The sequence below is a fragment of the Carcharodon carcharias genome, chromosome 2 (assembly GCF_017639515.1).
Source record: "Carcharodon carcharias isolate sCarCar2 chromosome 2, sCarCar2.pri, whole genome shotgun sequence".
NCBI classification, from domain to species: Eukaryota; Metazoa; Chordata; class Chondrichthyes; order Lamniformes; family Lamnidae; genus Carcharodon; species Carcharodon carcharias.
In genome coordinates this window covers 233117382-233139290 of record NC_054468.1, presented here as the reverse complement: position 1 = coordinate 233139290, position 21909 = coordinate 233117382, and the positions used below count along the sequence as shown (strand labels likewise).

At 44.2% G+C, this 21909-nt stretch overlaps 1 protein-coding gene across 4 annotated transcripts in view; it reads right to left on the bottom strand.

Moving 5' to 3' along the window:
* Positions 1–1366: 1366 nt before the first annotated feature.
* The window catches only part of LOC121269797 (butyrophilin-like protein 8), a 58321-nt gene continuing 37778 nt past the window's right edge, over positions 1367–21909 (bottom strand). The window contains exons 3-6 of one of the 4 annotated variants that reach the window (XM_041174757.1): positions 19050–19397; positions 14298–14582; positions 12498–12612; positions 1367–1822 (exon numbers count right to left, since the gene is read on the bottom strand). In XM_041174757.1, coding sequence (XP_041030691.1) covers positions 12521–12612; positions 14298–14582; positions 19050–19397 — 725 coding nt within the window. In that variant the 3' untranslated portion in view covers positions 1367–1822; positions 12498–12520. Of the gene's footprint in view, positions 1823–4510; positions 8115–12497; positions 12613–14297; positions 14583–19049; positions 19398–21909 lie in introns of those variants that run through there. The other 3 variants (XM_041174744.1, XM_041174747.1, XM_041174739.1) reach the window with 3 other exon arrangements.

Sequence of the window (21909 nt, the reverse complement as noted above, 5' to 3'; positions counted from 1 at the left end):
ACTTTTAAGTACAGACTAGCCTATCCAACACCTGCTCCCTATCTCCCTTCTAGTGTCTGAATTATGTCCTCTTTTACCATGGTCTGGGTAGCATCTTCTTCCTTGGTAAAGACGGATTTAAAGTATTCATTTACTATCTTAGCTATGCCCTCTGCCTCCACATGTGAATACCTCTTTTGGTCCCTAATCCAACATACTCCCCCTTCTATCAACTTATATTTATGTGCCTATAGAAGACTTTGAGATTCCATTTTATGGTAGTTGCCAGTCACTTTTCATACTCCCTCTTTGTGACCCCCCCACCCCCACCTAGGAAGCTCTGGATTTGTTCAGCCTACCTTTCCCTTTTAAGGGAACATACCTTGACTGATGTCAGGATCTGATCATAGTGTCAACATGGGTATCAAACTATGCTTCTGATCCCTAGTTGTAAGCATTTTTAAAATTTGTTGCTGGTGTTACTGGCTGGGCCAGCATTTATTGCCCATGAGCATTTAAGAGTCAACTACATTGCTATGGGTCTGGAATCACATTAAGGCCAGACCAGACCAGGGTAAGAATGGCAGATTTCCTTCCCAAAAGGGAGGGCATTAGTGAACCAGGTGGGATTTTTCAACAATGGTTTCATGGTCATCATTAGGCTTTTCATTCAAGGTTTATTATTGAATTCAAGTTCCACCGTCTGCCGTGGTGAGATTCACCCGGGCTCCCCCAGAGCATTACCCTGGGTCACTGGATTACCAGTCCAGTGACAATACCATTATGTCACCGCCTCCCTTCTGGAAACAATAATTTGAGACAAAATTAATAGTCACATGGACAAATAGGGGTCAATTAAGGAAAGCTGATATGGATTTCTTAAGGGAATCAAGCTCTCTGCCAGTGAATATCATGTCGACTTTTCAGTCATACATCCAGATTCAGCAAATGGAATCATAGTTTGATACCCAACATGATCAGACCCCAGTCTCAAGGAGATAGATGGGCGGATAGCTCATTTACTATTGCATTCAACTAATCAGAAGAACACTGCAGAAACTCAAGTTATTGGGACAGTAGAGGGAGCTTTAAGCTGTATTTCACCTATTGTGTGAGGGAGTTTGATGCAGCAAAGTGCGGGGAACCTTTTAGTACAGTAGGACAAAGTTCTGAAAGGACTTCTTAACCACATGATTGAGCCCCACTAGACTTTGTTGATTCTAAACCATTGACATATAAGCTCAGGCTAAATGATAGCTAAATACCCAGATGCAGATTGAAGACTTGAGAACTGGAAAAACTCTGCAATGGATGATAAAACTATAAAATTCACCTTCTGCAACAAGGTTCTGGAACCAATGCACCCCATAAAAACTGGGACCAGGAATCGATTGATAGTATTTTATTATTATTCATAAATAATTTAAAACAGTTTGATTTTTACACATTAAATTGGTTTTAGTACAATTCAACAACCGGTGCTGACTTATAACTTATTTCAAGGCACAACAGGTTAGATTTAAAGACAATGAATAAATCTGGTCATGGTGGCTGAGAATATTGGGAGATATCATCCAGTAACCAGAGGGGAAAAAAGGGGTTGCTCTGTTATAGATGACTCTCCAGCAAAGGGTGAGCTACCTTCACCTCCTTCACAGATTCTCTTGATTCTGGTCTTGACTACCTCCAGGTGAGACGACTCTGCAAATAGAGCTACAGCATTTCGCCAGCTTGAGGGCTCTCTGAATTGCTTAGTGTTGAGTAGTTCAGCTTTCTTCAATATTCCTAATCTTGCAGCTTTTCCAATCATTGCTTGGCCTATTATAACTTGGAGCCAAGGCCCCTAATACAAAAAAATTTGGCACTTGTAGAGAGTTGAGGAATACACAGAACGTCATGTTCAACCTTTCAACAATCATTGACGTGATCTCCTCAGGATGGAGCACAACACACCACTGATCTTCCAGCACTCAGTTTATAGCTGCCTGCTGTTATTTGGCTGCTACTCAGTGTACAGATTACTCATATCTATCATATTATGTCTAAGATCAATGTGTATGTGTGTGTTGGACTGACAAAGCAAACTATTTCCTGTGGAATTGTATTGGAAGCCAAATTCCCCAAAACTAGGATTGAAATGTTGGAAGATCTGTTCAGTCACTGCGGTTTTCATGACGTTAATCACAATTAGGAACTCTTTAGTTAATCGGGATATGACTCTAATCTGATTCAGTAATATTGCCTAATTTTTAAAAATTCATTCATGGGATGTGAGCGTTGCTGGCTAGGCCAGCAATCATTGCCCATCCCTAATTACCCTTGAATGCAATGCCACCATGAAAGCACCCTATAACAGACAAGGAAAGGATTCAATCCCTAGGCCTGTCCAGTACTGGAGCATTAACCCAACCCATACTATTTGTGCTTAATTGTGTTCATGGGCACTTAAGTGAAGCCATGAATTTAAAATAGTTTAAGTTTATATGGCCATTAACAACAACACCTTTGTCATGTAGCATGTGACAACAGTCTCCAAGAAAAGCCTCGACAGTGCTGGTATGGCAGTTCTAGTAAATCTATGGAACAGCAAAAGTAAACTAGTTTCCTCTGACAAAATAGCAGGATTATCATGAAATCAAGGAACAGGGAGGAGAGGAAAATTGAAACTAATCGGCCTTGGATTAGATTAACCTTCCTATTCCTCACCAGCCAGAGAGCCCTTAATATAAGAATCTTGTCCTATGATTGACCATTAAATTGTTTAAGGCAGCTCCATGATTAATGTGAAACAAGAACTCTTCAAACCAAACCACATAGACGTATCCTCAGTTAACACACAGTTGGTTCAAAGCAAGTACCTGTTCTGAAAGGACAGTCAGGGTCAGATTATCATAGAAAAGATCCAGCAACACTGGGTGTAGATGGCGAATGTCTGTCCAGAAAAATACTCACTACACTGCTGTGAGTTCAGGGTACGTCCTTTGTTCAAGCAGGCAACTACATTTACAGTAACACCTTCATCTCCACATAGTGAGGGGGCCTGTGCATTCTTTGCACTCCAGTCTTCATCGCATTCTACTGGTGATGATGGGTGGTGTTCAAAATCTTTGGTTTGATTGAAAGGCCTTTACATAGGAGCAGAAGGAGGCCGATGTGCCCCTTACAAAAGCAAAATACTGCAGATGCTAGAAATTTGAAATAAACACAGTGACCTGAACAGTTAACTCTGTTTTAGATGCTACTTGACCTGCTGAGTTTTCCCAGCATTTTCTATACTTATTTCATTTAGCCCCTTGAGCTTGTTCCACAGCCTAGCTCCATATATCCCTCAATACATGTGGTTAGCAAAAATCTATCAATCTCAGGTTTAAAATTAACAATTGACCTACCATCAATTGCAGTTTGTGGGAAAGTGTTCCAAACTCTGACCACCCTTAGTATGAAGAAGTGTTTCCTAATTTCACTCCAGGAAGGTCTGGCATTAATTTTAGAATATTCCCCTAATCCTAGTCTTCCCAACCAACAAAAATTGTTTCTCTCCATCTGTGCTCCTGAATATCTTGAACACTTTGATCAAATAACTATTTAAACTTCTAAATTCCAGCAAACACAACCCTAGTTTGTATAATCTCACCTTGTAATGTAACATTTGGAATCCAGATGTTGTTCTGGTAAATCTACGCTGCACTCCCTCCAAGACCAATATATCCCACCCACCCACCCCCTCCCCTCCTTCCCCCCACACCCACCCCCCCCACCAACCCCCCCACCCCCCTCCACCCCCCACCATGGTGTGGTGCCCAGAATCACTCACTAATTCTAAGTGCGATCTAACTGGAGTTTCTTTACAGCTGAAGCATGGCCTCTACCCCCTCCCTTGTATTCTAGCTCTCTAGATATAAATGCCAGCATTCTGTCAGCCTTTATTATTACCTCTGTCACTGAAGGTGGGCAGAGATAATGTTTTCATCACCATTTGTAAACAATATATCTCAAAAACTAATGGACAAATTTCAGCAAAACTTGGCGCACAGATAGGGTATGGACCAAGGAAGAACTGATTCATTTTTGGCAAAGATGTGGATCAGGATCTTGAAATGTCTTAAAGGATCCTTTAACAATGGGAGATTGGGGAAAATTGACTTTTCTTTTAAGAATGCTGCAGGCTGTTTTATTTAGAATGTTGAATGCTTGTTTTGGAATCTTCTGGATTGTCTCAGCTGCTGTGATGCAATTTGTCACAGCTGTCAAAATGTGAGCAGAGTTTTCAAAGCAGGTTGTTGGGTGTGAATTGGCCTGAAGCTGCCTCAGTGAGTTGGAAGCTTCCTAAAACAAAGAGTTCTTTTTTCAGCTTTGTAGTTACAAAGCATCAACCAACCCAGGGAAGAGCCTCGAAGAAGAGCTGCATAATTGTAATAATGTTGAGTTAACATAGCATGGCGGAGGTGTGCACTCTACTAATGCCTTCTTCACTTGTTATTTCCTGTATCTGTTCATGACATTTTAATTATCAAATCTCTTTGGACTGCCATTTTTTCACCATTTTTATTTTATTTGGCTCCAAAGTGGATGACTTCTCATTTACCTACATTGAAACCCATTTGCCACAGTTTTGCCTATTCACTTAATCTATCACTGTCTCTTTGTAATTTTATGTTTCCATACATAAAATGTCACTTAGCTTTATGCCATCAGCAAATTTGGATTTGCGGATTTTTATTCCACCATCTAAATCATTAATAAATATGGAGAATCACTGTGGCCACAGCACAGATCCTTGTGGGACACCACTAGTTGCCTGCTGCAAATTGGAGTACTTGTCCGTTATCTCTACTGTCTGTCTCCTGCCACTTAGCTAATTTTGTAACCAGGTCAATAATTTACCTTCAATTGCATGAGCTTCAACTTGAGCTAACGGTCTCTTATGAGAGGCTTTATCAAATGCCTTCTGGAAGTCAAAATAAATAACATTTTTGACTCAATTATCTGTCCCTGGTTCTGATATAAGGTGCCATGACCCTGGTGTGAACTCCTGCACTCATAGCCTAACCCTAGGATGCAGGCATTTATACAGCATAAACAGGGAGGGTTTAAATTAGCATTCAGTGGAGTGAGCACCTACAGAATAATGAGATTAGAAATTACAACAGAAAGAAAGAAAGAGAACTGATTGGCTTCACAGTATAAAGCGTATAAAAAACTGCAGCGTTCAAATTGCCTATAAAAGCACAGTGAGACAGCCCTAGGCATATGAAAAGATGCTATCCTGATAGTATGCAAAGTGCAAAACAGCACAGTGACACTTGCGCCACACAACATGCAATAGCACATGGCAAGTTAATGAGCTCGAAGTTACTAAAGATCCTTACACAGTAAATCCAAATTAACCAAATGCTTATTTACTGCAGAACAGAAATACAATCTATAAAACAGCCAGAAGTAAACGGAAGAGGACAAGGAATGAAGCAACACTGAAGAGAGCTATGGAACGAGGCTTCAAGGCCAGTACAGCCAATTGCTCCCATTCCCAACAGCGTAGAACATGTGGGCACAGTCTCAGGATAAGGGGTTGACTATTTATTTTTGAGATGAGAAAGGCTTTCTCGCAAAGGGCTGTAAATTTTTGGAATTCCCTACTCCAGAGGATTCAGCCATTGAGCATATGCAAGTCTGAGAGTGATAGATTTCTGGACACCAAGAGATATGGGGATAGCATATGATTCAGCCGTGTCTTATTGAGTAGTGGAGCAGGGCCGTATGGTTCTATTTCATATCTATTTAACAGCAGGACAGTTATAGCAGTGTTTAACATTCCCTGCTCTTCATTTCCAACAATGGACTGTTACAGCAGCATATGGCAAAGTGAAGCTTGCATTTCAGATACGAACGTTACAAAGAACACAAAAACAGAGCGCAGTCCTTCAGGGATTCTTTTGCAATCTACACAAATTCACTCCCCCTCTTCACAGTAAAATGTACAAAGTGGAAAGTCACACTTTAAACATGTCATTTGCACGATGTGGACCCAGCACCCCGTTTTAAGACCTACAGCTTCACACACCATCAAAACAAATTAGTGACCTAGAGGCTTTTAATGGTATGTTAATTATATTGTTTAAGATACACAAGTGAAGGCCATTCTTTAATTAAATATCTAGAGCACTTATGAACAGAGGCTGCCCCTTTAAGGAGCTATCATTTTTAAATTGATTTGTTTATTTGCCCATTTGTTAAAGTTGTACTCAAAAGGGTATAAAGGGAGTGGAGGCTGCTAATTTATTCATTAGTTTATTTGTTATTTATTTTTATTGGTACTCAAAACAAAAGTATAAACAGAGACTACCCCTTTAAGGGGCTATCGCTTTGATTTGTTTATTTGCCTACTTATTTGTTTATATCTGTTAAAGGTGAGCTCAAAAAACTATAAACAGAGACTGGCTTTCCGTGGCCAATGGACATCGCAGGGGCTGAAGTGCTTCCTCAGTCCCCAATTCGATAAGGTTCCTTTAAAATTTTTCTCTTTTGTTACAGTACCCCTTTAAGAAGCTGTCACTTTAATTTGATTTGTTTATTTGCCTACTTGTTAAAGGTATGCTCAAAAGAACGGAGACTGTTGGGACACTGGGGTGGTAGGTAGGAAGCAGACATATTTAATGCTGCATTCTGTAAATAAACCTATTATCAAGAAAAGTATTAGTGTCTGGTTTCATGTTTCACCAACTGGCTTGAGATTGAATTATCAGAAGTGCATGAAAACAGGGATTGAAGGTTACGAATGCTAGATAATACAAGATAATGGACTAGGGAAGGAGAATATAAACTAAACAGTTCTAGTCTGCATGACAAAACATAGAAAGAGGACGTGATGTATTGACAGGTAGCTCACAAAACCAAAAGCAGCGTGCAATATTGATAAGGAAAACGAATCAGATCTTGGAATACAGCCTAAATCTCAGGAACCAGTAAAACTTTCTGGACAGTTCTTCTACATTAAATTATTGCTGCACAGGGACTAGTACAGCCACACTTGGAGCACTGGGCCAATTCTATAATTGGTGGAATTGGGTGAGAAAACTAACTCAATGCCAGCAATCAGAAGGAGATCTCAGCTCCTCCTTCCACTTCATAACAGGACAAAAGTAATACATTTTTAAAAAAAAAATGTTCTGCAGGCTGAGTTGGAGAAAAACTATTACCTCTGGCCGAGCAGCGATCAATTAGAATAGTCACTGAGAGTAAGAAGAGATGTTAAGAAAATACTACTTCACTCTGAATTGGTGTTTAGCTGCAGGATGCTTTCTAGGTTGAAACCATTGTACCTTTCTGGGGAATGGTAGATCTGAAGCAGAGAAAGTTGTAAGGTTTTAGGAAGAACAGGAGAGCGGGGTTTGATATAGATTGGCGTAGCATATACTGACTGCCTCCTGTGTTAGAAAAACTTAGCAGCAAGTCCCACAGAATGGAAAGATGACGCTAATCTAACATTTACAGAGTTAAGCACCATGACTCTTGTATGAGTAGAAAATGAAACACTGAAAACTGAACACGATGCTGTCCTGGGGCTTGTCAGGGTAACTGGGGCCAAGGGAAATGAATTTTCTACGCTACTTTATTTAGATTTTGACAAGCTTATATCATGTCCCAAGGGAAGGGGATAAGTTCTGTAGAGTCCACAACAGTGCAAACTCTGCAAAGCCCACTGTGACTCGGATGATTCAAACTGAGCTCTCAGCATACTAAACAGGATGCCAGTTATAAAGCAGAAATTCAGCAGTTAGTGCAAATCACAATCTTTCAAGCTGCCGAATTCCTGATTGAGAGTTAGTTAGATTTGAACTTCACTGTGATAAGCAAGGTTAATGTTGAAACTGTTAGACACAGTGTTGAGACCAGACTGTAAGGTGCAAAATCAAGTTATTTTTTTAAAAAGGCACTAATTTCTCTGAAGAACTGCACTCAGGAAGGTCGAGCGCTGAAACTCTGTTGGCTCTGGTGTCTTCCAATAGGAAAGAGAACAAGTCCTTGTGTAGAGGGTAGAAAAATTTTCCTTTCACCCGCTGCAGTTCCTCTTGCGCTCACACCAGGTTTATCCTTTAAACCAACAGAGTCTTCAGTGACAGTCACACAGGAACAACCTGGCAATGAGAACAGGGTTTAATAGTCATTCCATTTCATGCAAGCACAACATGTGGAGTTGGGTAGTGTCCCAATATAGGGAATCGGAATACGGATTATTCCAATTATATTAAGTCTATATAACTATATCAAGTCCTTCATGGAACATTCACGATATGTAAAATTTGGTTTCATGTATACAATAAATCACTGGTTACTGCGCAAAGTAAGAGCTCAAGGTATAGGGGATAATAACAAAAAAACTGCGGATGCTGGAAATCCAAAACAAAAACAGAATTACCTGGAAAAACTCAGCAAGTCTGGCAGCATCGGCGGAGAAGAAAAGAGTTGACGTTTCGAGTCCTCATGACCCTTCGACAGAACTTGAGTTCGAGTCCAGGAAAGAGCTGAAATATAAGCTGGTTTAAGGTGTGTGTGTGGGGGGCGGAGAGATAGAGAGACAGAGAGGTGGAGGGGGGGGGTGTGGTTGTAGGGACAAACAAGCAGTGATAGAAGCAGATCATCAAAAGATGTCAACGACAATAGTACAAAAGAACACATAGGTGTTAAAGTTAAAGTTGGTGATATTATCTAAACGAATGTGCTAATTAAAAATGGATGGTAGGGCACTCAAGGTATAGCTCTAGTGGGTTTTTTTTTATAATGGAAATAGGTGGGAAAAGGAAAATCTTTATAATTTATTGGAAAAAAAAGGAAGGGGGAAACAGAAAGGGGGTGGGGTTGGGGGAGGGAGCTCACGACCTAAAGTTGTTGAATTCAATATTCAGTCCGGAAGGCTGTAAAGTCCCTAGTCGGAAAATGAGGTGTTGTTCCTCCAGTTTGCGTTGGGCTTCACTGGAACAATGTAGCAAGCCAAGGACAGACATGTGGGCAAGAGAGCAGGGTGGAGTATTAAAATGGCAAGCGACAGGGAGGTTTGGGTCATTCTTGCGGACAGACCGCAGGTGTTCTGCAAAGCGGTCGCCCAGTTTACGTTTGGTCTCTCCAATGTAGAGGAGACCACATTGGGAGCAACGAATGCAGTAGACTAAGTTGGGGGAAATGCAAGTGAAATGCTGCTTCACTTGAAAGGAGTGTTTGGGTCCTTGGACGGTGAGGAGAGAGGAAGTGAAGGGGCAGGTGTTGCATCTTTTGCGTGGGCATGGGGTTGTGCCATAGGAGGGGGTTGAGGAGTAGGGGGTGATGGAGGAGTGGACCAGGGTGTCCCGGAGGGAGCGATCCCTACGGAATGCCGATAAGGGGGGTGAAGGGAAGATGTGTTTGGTGGTGGCATCATGCTGGAGTTGGCGGAAATGGCGGAGGATGATCCTTTGAATGCGGAGGCTGGTGGGGTGATAAGTGAGGACAAGGGGGACCCTATCATGTTTCTGGGAGGGAGGAGAAGGCGTGAGGGCGGATGCGCGTGAGATGCTTGTTTGTCCCTACAACCACACCCCCCCCCCTCCACCTCTCTGTCTCTCTATCTCTCCGCCCCCCACACACACACCTTAAACCAGCTTATGTTTCAGCTCTTTCCTGGACTCGAACTCAAGTTCTGTCGAAGGGTCATGAGGACTCAAAACGTCAACTCTTTTCTTCTCCGCCGATGCTGCCAGACCTGCTGAGCTTTTCCAGGTAATTCTGTTTTTGTATAGGGGATAATATATTAGCATGCATTGAGGATTGGTTAGCTAAAATATTAGCATGCATAGAACACTTATTAGCTAAAATATTAGCATGCATAGAGGGCTGATTAGCTAAATATTAACATGCATAGAGGGCTGATTAGCTAAATATTAACATGCATAGAGGGCTGATTAGCTAAAATATTAACATGCATAGAGGGCTGATTAGCTAACAGGAAGCAGAGAGTAGGGATAAATGGCTCTGTTTTGGGTTGGCAAGATGTGATGAGCAGAGTGTCACAGGGATCAGTGTTGGGGCCTTGACTATTTACAATTTATCCCAATGACCTGGATGAAGGGGCGGAATGCATGGTTGCTAACTTTGCTAATGACACAAAGACAGGTAGGAAAATAAGTTGTGCAGAGGACATGAGTGGTCTGCAAAGGGATATAAACAGGTTAAGTGAGTGGGCAAAAAATTTGGCAGATGGATTATAATGTGGGAAAATGTGAACTTGTTCACTTTGGCAGGAAGAATAGAAAAGCAGCAAATTATTTAAATGGAGAGAGATTGAAGAACTCTTGAGGTACAGAGGGATCTGGGTGTCCTGGTACACGAATCACAAAAAGTTGGTATGCAGGTGCAGCAAGTGATTAGGAAGGCAAATGAAATGTTGTCCTTTATTGCAAATGGAATGGAATATAAAACTAGGGATGTTTTGCTACAGTTGTACTGTGTACAGTTTTGGTCTCCTTATTTAAGAAAGGGTATAAATGCATTAGAAGCAGTTCAGGGAAGGTTCACTTGACTGATACCTCGGATGTGGTGGTGAGGGAGGGGGATTATCTTATGAGAAAAGGTTGAACAGGCTGGGCCTGTATCCATTTAGAAGGATGAGAGGTGGCCTGATTGAAACCTATAAGATCCTGAGGGGACTTGACAGGGTGGATGTTAAAAGGATGTTTCCCCGGGAGGGACCGGATCCAGGGGGACACAGGCCAGGATTTTCCCGTCGGCGATTTGGAGTTGGGGCCCGCTCGCCAAGAGGAAAATGATGCAGGATGAGGTCTGGAGAAATCCCCAACGTCATCCCGATCCCTTTAAATGCTCAGGAAGGCGGGCGGACAGCGAAATCAACTGTCCGCCCACTGACCCGGCAATGACCAATTGAGGCCATTGACAGGCTAATTAAAGACCTGCCCGTCCAACCTTAAGGCTGGCGGGGGGGGGCCAGGAACCCCAGCGGGATTCAGATTATTCATGAAACTTCATCCACCGGTGGGATGAAGTCTCAGGTCCGTTTTTTAAAAAATTAATAAAGTTTATGTGTTTTGTATTAACATGTCCCATCTCGTGTGACATAGTCACATGAGGGGGGCATGTTAATAATTTTATAATGTTTCTATTTTTACACTTCACTTACCTGTCACGAATCTCCCTGAGACAGGACTTTGCCTCAGGGAGCAGTGCGCATGCACGAGAGAGCGCACTTTGACAGCTGGGGAACCCCTCCCCACCCCCCCCCCCAGCACAGGGAGCGCATAGCGTTTCCTGTCGGGGACGCCGCTGGGCAGGCCTTAATTGGCCCACCCACTCAAAATGGTGGCGGGCCCTGTTTCGGCGGCAGGGGGTTGGCTGCCCGCCCACCACCAAGCCGGTGGGGCCCACCCAGCATCCGAGGGCAAGATTCTGCCCACAGTTTAAAATAAGGGGCCTCCTATTTAAGTGGGGGGGGGTGGGGGGGTGAGAAGATTTTTTTTTTTCTCTCAGGGGGCTGTGAATCTTTGGAACTCTGCCCCACCGAGTGGCAGAGGCAGGGTCATTGAGTATTTTTAAGGATTCTTAGCTCCCTGAACTTCAAGGGAGTCAAAGGTTATCAGGGGTAGCTGGGATGTGAAGCTGAGGCCACAATCAGATCAGCCATGATCTTATTGAATGGCAGAGCAGGCTCGAGGGGCTGAATGGCCTATTCCTGCTCCTAATTCATATGTTGATAGTTACAGGAATCCAAGAGAAACAGCCAAGTGCCCAAGAGCAATACAATGAGAACACAATGCTAATCAGTTCTGCTCTAACCATAGACCTAATACTGGATCCCACCCACTTAGTATCATGACAGACACCTCACCACAAGTACTCCAGGGTGTCTCAAGGTGAATGCAATAAATATCTACTAAATTGTGCAACAAGTTTAACATTTTTCAAGAAATTACTGTATTCAGTTCCGGGAGCTACACCTCAGGAAGGGTATATTGGGCCTGGAGAGGCTGCAACACAGATTCACCAGAACGATACCGGTGCTAAAACGGATTAAATGCATAGACTAAGCTTGTATTCCCTTGAGTTTAGTGGGTTGTGGTGTTTAAAATGATAAAGGGATTTGGTCAGGGTAGATGGAGGAGAAACAATTTTCTCTGGTAGGGGGGAGATCCAGAACACGGGGACAAAACTTTACTATTAGAGCCAAGCTCTACAGGAGTGATGTCTCCTCACAAACTGTGGTGGCAACTTGGAACTCTCTCCCACAAAGGGCTGTGGCTGCTGAGGGGGCAATTAACATTTTCAAGGCCAAGTTTGATAAATTTTTGTTTCTTAAGCATATCAGGGGATATGGACCCCCTTAAATGGGATATGAAGCTGGTAAATAGATTTGGGATACATATCTGACTGAATGGTAGAATAAGTTCAAGGGGCTGAATAGCTTCCTTCTGCTGCTGTGAACAGCTCATGTTACTGGACAGGTGACTGGCAGGGCTTGGAATAGTCACTGCACATACCCACACGCACCTTTTCCATCTGATCACCAACTCCAGTAAATTGAAACAGCCAAAATCACAGAAAAGACAATGGTCCCAGCCGTACCAATTACGATATTCCAAGGTGAGCCTGCAACTGGGAGAGGGGCGGGGGGGAAAGAAAAAGTATTCTTATGTCATTTCAGCAGTTAAACAGAAGCAACAGCTAAACATTGAATACCTGTTGTTTGCTAAATCAGGAACTACTGTGACCTGAGAGCTGCAGCGTTATAACCTTAGCCCAACTCCATATCCCTGGGTTAACCACCACTCAGTTTCCATGCCAGTTGGACTGAGGAATATTTTTTAAAGTGTACCTGGGGTTGAATTTCCTCCAGGACGTTCCAGCTGTATTGCTGTAGCTTCAGCAGAACGCTGGACTAAGCATGGTAGCGAGAGAGAATTTACTCCACCCTTTGTTTCACTCACCACCTCAAACTGCTGTTCTCTTTTCCTCACTTAATCCTTATTTCCTCGCCCCATCAGCAGCTTTTGTTTTAATATTCATTTAATATTTTAAAACCACACCCGAAACTCCAGCTGTCCATATCCTAACTCCCGCCAAGTCCCTTTCACTCATCGCTCCTGTGCTCACTGACTTACATTGACTCCTGGTCCGGAAACAGCTCGAGTTTAAAATTCTAATCCTGGTTTTCAAACCCCACTCTGGCCCTCTCTACTCCCTATCTCTGTAACCACCGCCCCCCCCCCCACACACACCCACTCCACAATGCTCCAAGATCTCTGCACCCCTCCAATTCTTGGACTCCTGTCCTATCCCCAAACTCTTTCAGTCATCCATGGCAGCTGTGCTGTCAGCTGACAAGGCCCTATGCTCTCTAAGCCTCTCCGTCTTTTATACCTCTCTCCCTCCTCCTTAAAACAGCTAAGCTTTTGATCGCCTGACTTAACGCCTCATTCCATGGATGCATGTTAAATGTTGTTGGACGGCCCTCCTGTGAAGATCTGCCACAACCCCACGTCAATCATGGCTGCTTTCCAACTATTTTCAGCTTCCTTCTCTGCATTTCTCCCTCCACCGGTCTGTCCCAATAGGAGAAAGCAGGACCCCTGGCAGAGACCTGCTGCCCACTCCCATTGTCCCTGACAATCAAGCCTGAAGCTGGAACCCAACCACTGCTTGAGTACAGACATGCACCAAGCTCCCATTGTGTCCACTCCCCTCTCTTCTCCCTCTTTCCTTTTTCCTTCTCTAAGACAAGATTGGTGGGATTGAGACAATTACTGGGGGCAAAAATATCGCTTTCAACACTGCTCCTTTCCCACACAAAAAACACCCTTGGTTACTGTCATTTATGCCCAGTGACTATGCTATAGGAACATAAGATGGCCATTCAGCTCCACAATTCAATTAAATCACAACTGTTCTATACCTTTAACTATCTTTCTGACTTTTCTCCATATCCCTTGCTATCCCTCAACTTTCTTGAACACACTTCCCAATGTTGAATTCCATCAGCAGTTATTTTACTCACTGAATTGGACTGTGTAACTTTGTCTCTACTCACATGGTTTTACTGTAGCTTCTTAGATTTGTCAGCAAACTCAGATACATAATGTTCTTGTTGAGTATTTGTACCTCGAATAATAAACAGGAGGCTCCTCACACACGTAATGGGGACCAACAAGCAGTGAACAGACTGCGCTTTGATGCAATCTTCACTTAATGGGACTACAGCTGCTGAATAGAAGCGTACAGGAGTAGACACACCTTGGTTATAGCATTTCAGACACTGTTAAAGACATCTCTTCTATACTTACTCAGAACTACAAAGACAAATGAGACCACTTCGCCCAAGTGTTGGTCCATCATGGTGCAGGTGTAATTGCTGACAGATCCATGGTCTAACCTGATTGTACTCCTCATGTGGATAATCCCATCTGTACTGTTGATTCTCTCCGTCTGCGCATTTTTGGTTAGCTGCATCCCATGTCCATTTTCCCAGAGAACAGTTGGCTCTGGGAACCATCCGGATGATTCACAGACCAACATGGGGACGCCCTGGTCAGTGACGTAGGAGTGGATGACTGGCTGCTCACCAACAGCTGTGAGGGAAAAGAAAACATCTATAATGGAGCACACGCTAACCAGGGAAACCCCTATCTCCCAGGACCCCTTTAAGCCTGGCTTCGCCCAGCCCCGGGATACTTCTAACATGGTCCCACACCCCCAACCTCGGGACCCTCCAACACGATCCCATTCCAACCAAGGGCTCCACGACGGCCTCCAACACCCCTACGCCACATTAATATGTCACCGCACTACCCGAAGATCCCTTTAACATGGCCTGTCCCCCACCCCAAGGGTCCTTTCAAAATGAGATCTGTCCCCCAATTACTTTAAGGGGCCTTAGGAAACTGGCCACATTCAAAGTCCACATCCTAGTGACCTCTTTAAAACAAGGACCCCCACCACCACCTCCCCCCCATGACCTCAAACACAGGCAACACCAGGCAATACCCGCTGACCCCTTTAATACAGGCAGTGCCCATGGCTGGCAATGTGTGTCATCTCTATGGTTGATATACAAGAAATACCAGAGACTGTCACAGTAATGCTGCAAACTGGATCGAAATTTTTCAGTCTTGTCTTTCATCCCAAATGCCAGTAACAAAACATAGGAGGTGGCCATTCAGTCCATCGTGCCTGTGCTAGCTCTTTGAAAGGACAACCAATTTGTCCCACTCTCCCTTCCGTTCCTCATAGCTTTGCAAATTTTTCACTTTTCAAGTGTTTATCCAATTTCCTTTTGAAATGTGAAATTAAATCTGCTTCCACTGTTCTTTCAGGCAGCAGAATCCAAATCACAATAACTCGCTGTGTAAAAAATTCCTCCTCACCTCTGCAGTCACACTGAGCAGTTCAGCCAAATTTTTAGTCGGATTAAAGGACCATACGTTTTAAACCTCTGATGGAATGTAGCAGCAAAATGGATTAAGCAAAGAATGAAGGGGCTGAACAGTGGGATATATCCTGTCTCAATGTAACCCCATGGATGGAGACTTACATGTACTAACACAGCCACCAGCACTAATCGGCAACTTAACATTCTATCCAATAAGTTTTATCTTTTCAGTTGCAGGTTTAGGAACCGAAAATGCAGCTGGTGCTTTAGTATAATACTAAGAACTGCATAGTAATGCAATGAAAAATTCCCAGATAAAAGCTACTTGTGACATCAAGCATCCTTCTGTGTACTTACACCAACTTAAATAACTTCTCCCAGCACCAGGCGCTAGCGTGTATAGAAATAGGAGGATAAAGCAGACTGAATGTATGGCCATTAAGATGGTGCAAGAGGGAGGGTTTTACACTAGTGGGACATTGGGAACTGCTCTGGGGGAGATGGGATCTGTAGAGGCCGCACAGGTTGTACCCAAACAGAGCCAGGACCGAGTTCCTTGCAGGGTCATTTGCTCGTGCTATTAGGTTTAAGCTAACTCGGCAGGGGTATGGGAACCTGGAGGTAATATCAGAGAGGAATACCAAAGTGCACAGAGTACAGTGAGAGCTAGATAGCACCAGAGTAGGAAATAGCAAGGGGAAAGTAATAAAGTCTACATCAGGATTACTGTCCACGCATGTGAATGTGTGGAGTGTGGGACATAAGATTGGTGAGTTACAGGTGCAGGTTGCATTAGGAAATATGATATCATAGCTCTCCCAGGCCCAAAGATGGCAGGACTGGATATTAAATATTCCTGGTTCTAAGGTGTTTAGGAAAGGAAGAGAAGAAAAGGGGGAGGCAGTGGGGGGAAATGGCAGGATTGATTAAGGAGAATATTACAGTGCTGTAGAGAGAGAGAGAGGATGTCCCACAGAGGTCAAGGACAGAATCGATTTGGCTAGAGCTAAGGAACAAAAAGGGTGCAATTACATTGCTCAGTGTAGTCTATAGGCCACCAACTAATGGGAAGGATGTAGGGGAATGAATCTGCAGGGAAATTACAGGGAGGTACAAAAATTCTGAAGTAATTATATTGGGGGACTTTAATAATCCCAATATACATTGGGATAGTAACAGTGTAAAGGGCAGAGAGGGGCTAGAGTTCTGGAGGAAGGTTTAAGGTGGAGCTCATCAAGGGTCAGTGTTAAGACCCCTGCTCTTCCTGATATATTTTAATGACCTCAACCTTGGTGTACAGGACACAGTTTCAAAGTTGTGGACAATACAAGACTTGGAAGCACTATGAATTGTGAGGAGGGTAGTGTAGAAACTTCACCCTCTTGCTTATCAAGAATCTACCTCCTTCTGCCTTACAAGTATTCAAAGATTCTTCTTCCACCACCATTTGAGGAAGAGTTGCAAAGACTCACGATCCTGAGAGAAAGATTTTTTCCTCATCTCTGTCTTAAATGAGCAACACCTTATTTTTAAATAGTGACCTCAGTTCTAGGTTCTCACACAAGAAGAAACATCCTCTCCACATCCACCTTGTCAAAGCACCTCAGGATCTTGTATGTTTCAAAACAAGTCACCTCTTACTCTTCTAAACTCCAGTGGATACAAGCCTAACCTGTCCAACCTTTCTTCATAAGACAACCCACCCATTCTTGATATTAGTCTAGTAAACTTTCTCTGAACTGCTTCCAATGCATTTACATCCTCCTTAAATAAGGAGACCAGTACTGTGCACAATACTCCAGATGTGGTCTCACCAGTGCCCTGTACAACTGAAGCATAACCTTCCTACTTTTGTATTCAATTCCCCTCACAATAAATGATAACATTCTATTAGCTTTCCTAATTACTTGCTGTACTTGCATATTAACCTTTCGTGATTCATGCACTAGGACACCTAGATCCCTCTGAATCTCAGAGCTCTGCAATTTCTCACCATTTAGAAGATAATATGCTTCTTATTTCTTTTTCTGGCCAAAATGGACAATTACACATTTGCCCACATTATACTTAATTTCCCAGATCTTTGCCCATTAAGTTATCCTATCTATATCCTTTTGTAGCCTCTTTATGTCCTCTTCACATCTTACCTTCCTATCTATCTTTGTGTCACCAGCAAATTTAGCAATCATACCATCGGTCCCTTCATTCTCTGATCCTCTGACAGTGCAGCACTCCCTCAGTGCTGCACTGGGAGTGTTAACTTGGATCTTATGCTTAATTCTGCAACTCAAAGTCATGATCTTTCAATTCAAAGTGCTGTCTGTAGCATAATGGGTTAATAGCTATGGTAATGAGATAATGTTGTATAACATGATGTAACAGCTGCATCAGCAGTCATGTGTTAGAGACTCGGTAGAGAAGATGGAAGACAAGAGAGATGTACTTACCTAGTAGTTTATTATGTATATAGTGTAAATAAAGTGGTTTTGAAGAAAACTAATTGAATCAGACCTATGTCACTCACGAGTAGAGGGAAACCTTCCCAGTGTAGATTAGATCACAAGATAGAACATAGAAAGTTTAAGGCACAGAAAGAGGCCACTTGGCCCATTATGTCTATGCTGGCCAAAATAAGAGCCACTCAGCCTAATCCCATTTTCCAGCATTTGGTCTGTAACCCTGCAAGTTATGGCACTTGAGGTGCATTTAATGCCCATCCCTAGTTGCCCTTGAGAAGGTGGTGGTGAGCTGCCTTCTTGAGCCGCTGCAGTCCATGTGGTGTAGGTACATCTACAGTGCTCTCAGGGAGGGAATTCCAGGATTTTGACCCAGTGACAGTGAAGGAACGGCTGATATATTTCCAGATCAGGATGGTGAGTGACTTGGAGGGGAACTTCCAGGTGCAGGTGTCCCCATGCATCCACTTCCCTTGTTCTTCTAGGTGGTAGAGGTTGTGGGTTGGGAAGTGCTGTTGAAGGAGCCTTAGTAAGTTGCTGAGGTGCATCTTGTAGATGGTACACACTGTTGCCACTGTGCATCGGTGGTGGATGGGGTGCCGATCAAGCGGGCTGCTTTGTCCTGCATGGTGTCAAGCTTCTTGAGTGTTGTTGGAGCTGCACTCATCTAGGCAAGTGGAGAATATTCCATCACACCCCTGACTTGGGCCTTGTAGATAATGGATAGGCTTTGGGGAAATCAGGAGGTGAGTTACTCATCGCAGGAGTCCCAGCCTCTGGCCTGCTCTTGTAGTCACAATATTTACATGGCTGGTCCAGTTCAGTTTCTGGTCATCGGTAACCCCCAGGATGTTGATAAGGGGGATTCAGTGATGGAATTGAATGTCAAGGGGCGATGACTAGATTCTTGCTTGTTGGAGATGGTCATTGCCTGGCACTTGTGTGGCACGAATGTTACTTTCCATTTGTCAGCCCAAGCGATATTTGTGGCATAAAAGTTCCAAGCAATGACCAGAGTGAGCAAAGAAGCTGGAGGGCCTTTCTAGACAGGTGTGGTCAGCCTGAGTTAGGTATAAATGTTAAGTACAGACCAGGTACCATTCAGTACAGATCACACACTTCTGGTTATTGGACTGGAATCCAGTTTCTGTTTACTACAAGAGTATATAACCATGTATACAATAGGATTGAGAATATTTGCTTCTCCCTACCTCTTACTCCCACTGTAACCATAATCTCATGACTTTGGGATTGGTTGGTGACAGAGAGTCTGTAGATTCCTGAATCAGACAGAGTCACATTCTTCAATTTCAGGGACACATTCCCTTTCGGGATTTCATTATCACAGACTTCAGCTCTGTCCTGGTAGCTGGGGTTCTGCTCTCCCACACTGCTATGGCTCACTGTGTAATTGTAGATTATCCCCATAGTCTCCATCTTCATCCAGTTGAAAGCAATGGCACTCGGTTCATCTGCAGGATGGTAATGGCAGCTAATAACAAGATCTTCTCCAGCCTTCACTGTGATTTCATCCTCAAGACAATTAACCTTCAAATCACCTGTAACAAACATGACACAGGATCACTGCCCAGCATCTCAGATATTAATAAGTGTCAGGGAGCTGGATTAACATCAGTAGAGATACAGACAGTAACACAAGGCGCTGGGGGAGAGGGGTTACTGAGTGACAGTGTGAGGGAGCTGGATTAACATCAGTAGAGATACAGTCAGTAACACAAGGCACTGGGGTGAGGGATTACTGAGTGACAGTGTGAGAGAGCTGGATTAACATCAGTAGAGATACAGTCAGTAACACAGGGGACTGGGGGAGAGGGGTTACTGAGTGACAGTGAGAGGAGCTGGATTAACATCAGTAGAGATACAGTCAGTAACACAGGGCGCTGGGGGGAGAGGGGTTACTGAGTGACAGTGTGAAGGGGCCGGATTAACATCAGTAGAGATACAGACAGTAACACAAGGCGCTGGGGGAGAGGGGTTACTGAGTGACAGTGTGAGGGAGCTGGATTAACATCAGTAGAGATACAGTCAGTAACACAAGGCACTGGGGTGAGGGATTACTGAGTGACAGTGTGAGAGAGCTGGATTAACATCAGTAGAGATACAGTCAGTAACACAGGGGACTGGGGTAGAGGGGTTACTGAGTGACAGTGAGAGGAGCTGGATTAACATCAGTAGAGATACAGTCAGTAACACAGGGTGCTGGAGGTGAAGGGTTACTGAGTGACAGAGTGAGGGGTCTGGATTAACATCAGTAGAGATACAGTCAGTAACACAGGGCGCTGGGGGGAGAGGGATTACTGAGTGACAGTGTGAGGGAGCTGGATTAACATCAGTTGAGATACAGTCAGTAACACAAGGCACTGGGGTGAGGGGTTACTGAGTGACAGTGTGAGAGAGCTGGATTAACATCAGTAGAGATACAGTCAGTAACACAGGGGACTGGGGGAGAGGGGTTACTGAGTGACAGTGAGAGGAGCTGGATTAACATCAGTAGAGATACAGTCAGTAACACAGGGGACTGGGGGAGAGGGGTTACTGAGTGACAGTGTGAGGGAGCTGGATTAACATCAGTAGAGATACAGTCAGTAACACAGGGCGCTGGGGGGAGAGGGATTACTGAGTGACAGTGTGAGGGGTTTGGATTAACATCAGCAGAGATACAGTCAGTAACACAGGGCGCTGGGGGGAGAGGGATTACTGAGTGACAGTGTGAGGGGTTTGGATTAACATCAGTAGAGATACAGTCAGTAACACAGGGTGCTGGGGGGAGAGGGATTACTGAGTGACAGTTTGAGGGAGCTGGATTAACATCAGTTGAGATACAGTCAGTAACACAGGGAGCTGGGGGGAGAGGGGTTACTGAGTGACAGTGAGAGGAGCTGGATTAACATCAGTCGAGATACAGTCAGTAACACAGGGCGCTGGGGGAGAGGGGTTACTGAGTGTCAGTGTGAGGGAGCTGGATTAACATCAGTAGAGATACAGTCAGTAGCACAGGGCGCTGGGGGGAGAGGGATTACTGAGTGACAGTGTGAGGGAGCTGGATTAACATCAATAGAGATACAGTCAGTAACACAGGGCGCTGGGGTGAGGGGTTACTGAGTGACAGTGTGAGGGAGCTGGATTGACATCAGTAGAAATACAGGGCACTGTAGGGGTGGTGGGGTGGGGGGAGAAGTTACTTTGTATGAGGGAGCTGGATTAAAATAAATAGAAATAGTCAGTTGCACAGTGATCCCTGAAATCCTATACATTTTGGAGACTTGGACAAGCTACAACAGGCACCCTGAAGCACTGGAGGAGAATCACCACCAGTTGGGCCTTCACAAGATCCTCCAAATCCACTGGCAAAAAAGGTCCAGCATCGAGGGGCTAATCGCAAAACCAGCTCCGCAGGGTGGGATGTGTTGCTTGTGTGCCTGACACCAAACTCCCAAAGCAAATGCACTGCTCAGAACACCATCGTGACAGGGGACTCCCAGGAGAGCAGTGGAAATGCTTTGGGATGTCCTCAAAACACCCCTGAAGAGGTCAAACCCACTGACTCATGGGAGCCCCTGGGTGGTGACTGACCAAAATGGAGACGGTTTAATCGGGAAGGCACTGATTGTAGGTTAACCAGACAGATTAATCCACCGCCCCTGAGGGCATTTCTTTAAAAGCAAATAAAAGACTAAACCCTCGAGCAACTTCGTCAGGAACATGCAGAGACGAAGTCGAGGTGTTGGAAGATGAGCACAAACTCCGATTGACCGATCGACCCAACCCTTCAAACACCACCTTCCCTATATGTGGCAGGTCACACATTGGACTTATCAACCATCTCAGAACCCGTCAAACTGGACTGGAAGCAAGTCATCCTCGATCCCAAGAGACTGTCTAAGAAGCTAAGAACAACAACGCAGGGTTGTGGGTGGGGGGGTGTGCGGGGGTGGGGGGGGGGAGGGCATACTGAGTAACAGTGTGACAGGCAGAAGCTGGCAGACAGGCAAGCGCTGACAGGCAGACAGAAGCTGACGGGCAGACAGGCGCTGACAGGCAGACAGAGCC